The following is a 7,248-nucleotide window of genomic DNA, read 5'->3' on the forward strand; positions in this document are numbered from 1 at the left end:
CTCGAGATTGAGGTTTTGTTTGATAAATGTGGAGTCGAGTGATTTTGGGGCTTTGGGGCTTTGGGGGGGGGGGTGAAACTGCCTTGTAGTGAACAGTAAGCTGAGGCCAAACAACTTGGGTGGGTCCGTATGAAGACCACCATGTGATTGAAATGTCAGATTCTGCCTTTTCATTTTTTGACAAGATCTGTTTGAATTGGTGGAATCTTTTGTGTTTTATCTCTTTTCTAAAATACGGATTCTCACGATGACACATCCTCTTTCCTTGATGGCGTTGTATTTTCCTGGCAATTAAAATAACTTTGTCAAGCTCTAATTTGGAGCCCTTTTTTGTTTGTAGGAGTTTTACCAAGAAGAGGCTGATCCTCCGAATGTTGGTGTTTATAACCTGACCAAAGGCCTCAATCGCTTTTGCTTGTCATTGCCAGGTATCAACGTTTGTCTGTAATTTGTCTTGGTTGGAACGGTTGCCTGAAAAAGACTTTTGTTTTTTTATTGGAGTGGGTTTTGATTGTGCCACGGTTGTTCTGCATGTAGGAGTGTATAAGCTGTCACCGCGTTCCTGCCACCGTTTTGAGCAAGAGACGTACACTTACAACACGTGAGTGCGTGTTTGGAAATCCACATCGGGCATAATTTTAATGTGTTGGCAAAGGTTTTCATGAAAGCATGTACGATAAACAGGGTTCTGTGTCCAATGTTATTTGTGCGCAGAGCTCGTCCAACATTGTTGACGCTGACAGCCACACACCATCAAGTTCAAGGAACTGTGGTGAGCCAGAAGTACACGAAGGATCTCATGGTAACTGTTAAGTGAGTAACACTGAATCACACCCTTTGTACCCCTCGAATGAGTTTGAAATTGTTTTTGCTTTTCTAATTTTACCCATATTAGGGTTTGTAAATGTGAAATTGAGGATGTACGGTGCCGTCAGAAAGTATTCACACCCCTCGACATTTTCGCATATGTTCATGTTACAGCCTGAATTTTAAATGGATAAAATTAAAAAAAAAACATTTTTGTCACTGATCCACACAAAATACCCCATAATGTCAAAATGGAGTTTTTTTTTGAGAATTTTTTCCAAATTAATTAAAAAAATGAAAAGCTGAAATGTTGTGCATCAATCAGTATTCAACCCCTTTGATATGATGACACTCCAAGTTGAGCTCAGGTGCATCCAATTTCCTATGATCATCCTTGCGATGTCTCTTCAACTTGATTGGAGTCTACGTGTGGCCAATTAAAATGATTGGAAATGATTTAGAAAGAAACACACCTTTCTATACAAGGTCCCACGGTTGACAGTGCATGTCAGAGCAGAAACTCCACCATGAGGTCCAATAAACTGTCCGTAGAACTCCGAGATAGAATTGTGAGGAGGCAGAGATCTGGGGAAGGGTATAAAACAATTTTGATTGTTGAAAGTTCCCAAGATCAGAGTGAGTTCCATTGTTAGGAAAGGGAAAGAATATGGAACTATAGAGACTCTTCCTCGAGCTGGCTGTCCGATCACACTGAGCAACCAGGCAAGGACCTTGGTCAGGGAGTTGAGCAAGAATGCAATGACCACTCTGACAGAATTGCAGAGTCCTTTGGCTGAGATGGGAGAACCTGCTGGAAAGCCAACAGCCTCTGCTGCACTTCACAAATCTAGGCTTTATGGGAAAGTTGCCAGATGGAAGCCACTCCTGAGAAAAAGGCACATGACACTATGTCTGGAGTTTGCAAAAATGCACGTGAAAGACTGTGCGCATGAGGCAAAAGATTCTGTGGTCTGATGAGATGAAAAATGAACTCTTTGGCCTGAATGCAAAGCACAACATCTGGCGGAAACTGAGCACAGTGGCTCATCACTCATCCAACACCATCCTGACCCAGGGTTCATACGGGTCATCGAAATCCTGAAAAGCCGTGGAATTTAACAAAATGTTTTTCCAGGCCTGGCAAGTCATGGGATTTCACTGACTGTCATGGAAAATCCTGTAATTAGAGAGTGAGTGTGTTTTCTGTTATTTGCAGAATAAAACAAATGTATACGAAGGAGTTATGTTCCCAAGATTGTTCGTAAATCTTTTGTTCCGAACTCGTAATACAATTTCCCATTGACACATCGCAAAACTGCAGCTCAGGACAGCTCAACCAATGTTCTCAGAACACACCAGCCATTTCTCTTGCACTAAAACGATGCATCTCTCTGCTAAAGCGCCTTCTTTTGGGGATGTTCCCATTTTTCCATCAGAGTTGTGAAATAAGAATGTTTTTTGTCAAATCTTACTTCACCACGTACATATTACATACACATCACAATTCCAGCATCATGCGATGGACACGCTTTTCAGCGGCAGGGACTGGGAGACTTGTAAGGATCGAGGGACCAATGAATGGAGCTGAATACAGCAAATCCTTTAGGAGAACCTGCTTCAGAGTGCAAAAGACCTCAGACTGCAGCGAAGATTTACATTCCAACAGGACAATTACCCCAAGCATACAGCCAAAGCAACACTGGAATGGCCTCAGAACACGAACGTGAAAGTCCTTGAGTGGCCCGGCCAAAAGCCAGACTTGAATCCCATTGAGAATCTGTGGAAAGACTTGAAGATTGCTGTTCACTGACGCTCCCCATCCAACTTGACAGAGCTTGAGCAAATCTGCAAGAAAGAATGGGAGAAGCTCCACAAATCCAGATGTACAAAGCTGATACAGACATACCTCAAAAGACTTGAAGCTGTAATCACTGCTAAGGTTCTTCTGCAGAGGATTGATTTCAGGGAGTTGAATACTTATGTAAATTCGATGTTTCTGTGTTTCATTTTTAATTAATTTGTAAAAATTTCTAAAAACATGTTTTCACTTTGTCATTATGTGGTATTTTGTGTAGATCGGTGACAAAAAATACATCTCAATTTAATCCATTTTAAATTCAAGCTGTAACAACAAAATGTGAAAAAGTCAAGGGGTGTGAATACTTTCTGAAGGCACTGTATTTGTGAGTAAAAGTTAAACTTACCTGGACATGACCATCGTTGGAAATTTAATCCTGCTTTTTACAGGGTTAGATACTAAGATCCAGGTAATGGTTAACAATTCATGTGGAATGTTTCCATTGACTCTATAAATACAGTTCTGTTCTAGTTCTTCAGACTTTGGCTCAGTTGCTCCATGATACTCCAGTGTTGGTCTCCAGTTATAATGAAATCTTTCTTTCGTAATCGATGTTGTAGGTCTCCAGGCTGGGAAAAACCATTGGTTTTGGGCCCATTGCACTCTGATGAAGAGGAGATGTGGAAAGCTAAAGCTGGCATGGGTGAGGGTCAAGATCGTGGAAGAATTGAGTCACTGTCTAATTTTCTTGCTGAGTTTCCAGGACCCTTAACTTTCCGCTACACACTGTGGGCAAGGTATGTACAGTATAATAACTACGTTCTTGAGGATTTCCTTGGGTATGCATGATCAAGGAACAACCATGGCAAACCACAGTAAGGGAGGGAGATGTAGGTAGAGTCTGTGAAGTGACAACAATGTTGCATGGTCAGCGACATGATATTTACAGCTATGCTTTGGTTTGATAGTTTTGGTGAATGATATGAAAAATGTTTGTTCAGTAGATTTGTTGGTTTTCCTTTACAATGTGGTTGTTTCTTTTGATACACAGGGCAGGTGAACTTGTGACAGTTGCACCAAGTTCAGCTGAACTTTTGTTTTCCCCTGAATATGTAGAGGCTGAAATTCATGGAGGTGAGTGAAACTTTAAAAAAAAAAAGTCTTTGGTGTTGGTGATGTGGTAGGTATTTGGCAATACCTTTTGATCAGAAGTGCCAAACAATTTATTTTAGAAAATATTTCCAAACTTAAAAAAAAATATTACATCATTTATCTGAAAGTGGTACGTTGTATTCGGTAGCGCTGGCCAGACAGCCCAAGGACCTGTGTAGTGTACAAACTGTATTTTATAGAGAAATTTGGAGAATGTACAATAGTACACAAATTGAGAAAATTGTATGCTTACAAAAAGGAGCAAAATAAAAATGGTTTCATTTATTATTACTCGTACATTCATTCCCGATGGGAGCGGTAGGAAGGTCATGTTATTTTCCTCTCCGGTGTATATTGATTACAGTAGATATAGGCTTCAAATGCCACTACAAGCTATTTATGCAAATCAACACTGGCTTGACCAAAGAGGAAAAACCCCTTGGGGAAGGAAGCAAATGAAGTCGCGACAACCTTTATTAAAGTTTTATATACATATATGTATATATCTATGGGTCTATACTCTATACTATAAAAGGCAATTTGTGTGTGTTTCATAACTCCAAAACCATAGAACCTAGCAGCCTGAAACTTTGCATGCTTACTAAGAAAACTCCAAGGAAGTGCAAGAGTGAATATTGGATGTTTGGGTTAATTAAAACACCCCTTTTGAAGATAATTAACAGCCCTATTTAATTATATCCTTCATCAGGCGATCCTCGATCACTTCACTCTCTGGGTCTTAAGGCGTTTCCTGGGTAACCTCGCTGGGGTCTGAAGCCGCCATGTGTTTTTTTTTCCTGCTCAACCATGCGTTGACTTGGAACAGGCCACAACGATTTATTAATGATAATGTTTTTTTTTTATTTTTATTTTTTTTTTTTGTATACCTTGGTCAAGGCTCGTATGATAGCTAACACACAACTCACAGCAAGGAGGCATGAGACAAGAGGGGCGGGAGTGGAAGGGACAAGACAGTGGGGAACAGACACATTAGGTGAACTGTGGAAGGGAGAGGGATGGGGATGGGACAGGGAACATGGCAAAGAGAAGATGGACATTTCAGGGACTTTCAAGAAGGAAAGCAGGGGAATTGAAGGAAGTGGGCTTGGGTGGATTATCGGGGGTAGAAAAGATCGAGGATTTGGATGGGGGAAGATAAGAGGTGGTGGTGAACAGCTGTTTTGAAAGCCTGGAGGGAAGAGTGGGAAAGAATAGAGTGAGGAAGTTTATTCCAAAGGTGGGAAAAAAGAGGAATGAAAGAGTGAAGATGAGCAGTGATTCGTGATTTTGGTAGTTTTACCAGAAGGGGGTTGTTGGCGGACCTTGAGCGCCCTGTGGAAATGTGGTGGGGACAAATCGCAGAGAGAGCAGGGGGGCAAGGCTGGAGAGGAGTCGGTAGAAGACAGAAAGACCACCGACCAACCTGCGGTGATTGAGTGAGAGGCCCAAAGACTCAGCTTCATTGCGGGAGATGCCGATGATCTTAAATGCCCTGGTTTCGACAGCGTGAAGCCGAGAAAGGTGGGAGGCAGGAGCACCAGCCCAGAGGGGAGAGCAGTACTCCATCAGGCTACGGACAAAAGCTTTGTAAGTGGTCAGGAGCTCAAGAGGGCCGAGGAAGGACTTTGCACGACGGAGGATTCCCAGTCGGCGACTGGCTTTTGAGGCGAGGTTGGAAATGTGACTTTCCCAGGAAAGGTCATGGCAGATAGTGAGACCCAGAAGCTTGAAAGAAAAGACTTCTTCCAGAGGATTGTTGAGAAAGTGGATGGGGGGGTTTTCTAAACGGTCCTTTCGAAGAGACATAGTGAGAGTGTGAGATTTGTCTGGATTGAAAGACATGTTCCACGTGTTGGACCAGTTTGTGATTTTATCCAGATCTGCAGTGAGCGAAGAAGCTGCTGCTTGCCAGTCTGAGGGATGACAGATGGTACGGCAGAGGGTGGAGTCGTCGGCAAAGAGAAATAGAGGATTTTCCAGAGAATCCGTGAGATCATTGATGAAAACCAGAAAAAGAACAGGGCCCAGAACGCTACCTTGAGGAACTCCAGCCTGCACAGGAAGAGGGGATGAAAGAACTCCATTTAGGGCCACACGTTGACTGCGACAGGAGAGGAAGTCTGCGAGCCATGAGTGGAGATGGCCTTGAATACCATGGGAAGAGAGTTTGGTGAGTAGTGCAGGGTGCCAGACTGTGTCAAAAGCACGTGATATGTCCAGGGATACGGCTCGGATTTCCTGTCTGGCATTGAGGACCTCCATCCATTGATGGGAGAGCAGAAGCAGCATATCCAAGGTAGAGTGACCTTGTCTGAAACCAAATTGATGATTGGAAATCAAGCCATTGGAGAAGACGAAGGATTTCGTTGGAGAAGACTTTGGAGAAGACTGAAGCGATGATGGATTCCATAACCTTGCTGATGATTGGGAGAAGGCTGATTGGTCTGTAGTTACAGGGATGTGTTTTTGCACCTTTTTTATGCAGGGCAGTGATGTTAGCAGATTTCCAAGCAGATGGCAGATGACCTTGGGCAAATGAGAGGGTGAATAGAACAGAGAGAGGGTGAGCAAGAGCAGAAGAGCAGGCTTTGAGGAAACGTGGGCTGATGCCGTCTGGACCGGTTGCAGAATCTGACTCGAGATTTGAAAGCAGGCTCTCCACCTTGTCAGGAGAAAAGGATACAGAGTCCAGGGACAGTTGGGTGCGACTGGGTAAAGTGGGTAGAGATAGTGATGGGTTTAGGACACAAGATTTAGCTGCAAACACCGAGTTTAGACATTCAGCTTTATCACGTGTGGAATCAGCAGTGCGGCCATTTGAGGTAAGGGAGGGGATGGAGGGGGAACATACACCAGAAACAGATTTGATATAACGCCACCAGGATTTTGAGGAGGGAGAGAGGTTTGAAAGTTCAGACTTGAGATGAGAAAGATGTTGTTTTCTGGCTCTCCTGAGGGTAGATACACACTTGTTCCGAGCTTTGTGGAAAGAACTGAGATTGCCCTCAGTTGGATTTGCTTTCCATGAGGCAAAGGCAAGTTGTTTCAGGACAACTGCCTTGCCACAAGCTTCAGTAAAGGGCGGGAGGAAGGGTAAGACAACTGAACACGAGAGGGGATAAATCTGTGCATGAGGGAGAGCAAGTTTCTTTGAAAGAATTCCCAGGATGAGTTGATGTTTGAGAAAGTAGTGATAGGAGACCAGTCTGTAAGTTTGATGGCTGCTCGGAGACCCTGCCAGTCGGCTTGAGTGAAATGCCAGACTCGACGGCGGTGAGGTGGTTCTCTGATAACAGCCAGAGAGATGTCCACTTTAACAAGGACGTGGTCAGAAGAACCAATTGGAGCGAAGGAAGAGCAGCAGATATTGTCAGGGAAATTTGTCAAAATCAGATCCAGAAGAGATGGAGTACCATTGGTTGAGATCCGGGTCGGGAAGTTGACCGATTGAGTCAGTCCCAATGAGTTGCTGAAAGCTTTTGCTGAGGTGC

General features: G+C 43.5%; 2 protein-coding genes across 2 annotated transcripts in view; one reads left to right on the top strand and one right to left on the bottom strand.

Annotated features, from left to right (window-relative positions):
- Positions 1-7,248, bottom strand: part of LOC147019931 (cilia- and flagella-associated protein 263-like) — a 152,041-nt gene that overhangs the window by 99,356 nt on the left and 45,437 nt on the right. The window lies entirely within an intron of this gene.
- Positions 1-7,248, top strand: part of LOC147019932 (BOS complex subunit NOMO3-like) — a 74,753-nt gene that overhangs the window by 45,680 nt on the left and 21,825 nt on the right. Inside the window, exons 16-20 of the mRNA XM_085894792.1 lie at positions 341-428; positions 538-601; positions 715-813; positions 3,226-3,402; positions 3,657-3,739. Of these exons, the coding sequence (XP_085750918.1) occupies positions 341-428; positions 538-601; positions 715-813; positions 3,226-3,402; positions 3,657-3,739 (511 nt within the window). The remainder of the gene's footprint in view (positions 1-340; positions 429-537; positions 602-714; positions 814-3,225; positions 3,403-3,656; positions 3,740-7,248) is intronic.

This window comes from Eptatretus burgeri, chromosome 9, assembly GCF_056783735.1.
Source record: "Eptatretus burgeri isolate ZD-2024b chromosome 9, Ebu_testis_v1, whole genome shotgun sequence".
NCBI classification, from domain to species: Eukaryota; Metazoa; Chordata; class Myxini; order Myxiniformes; family Myxinidae; genus Eptatretus; species Eptatretus burgeri.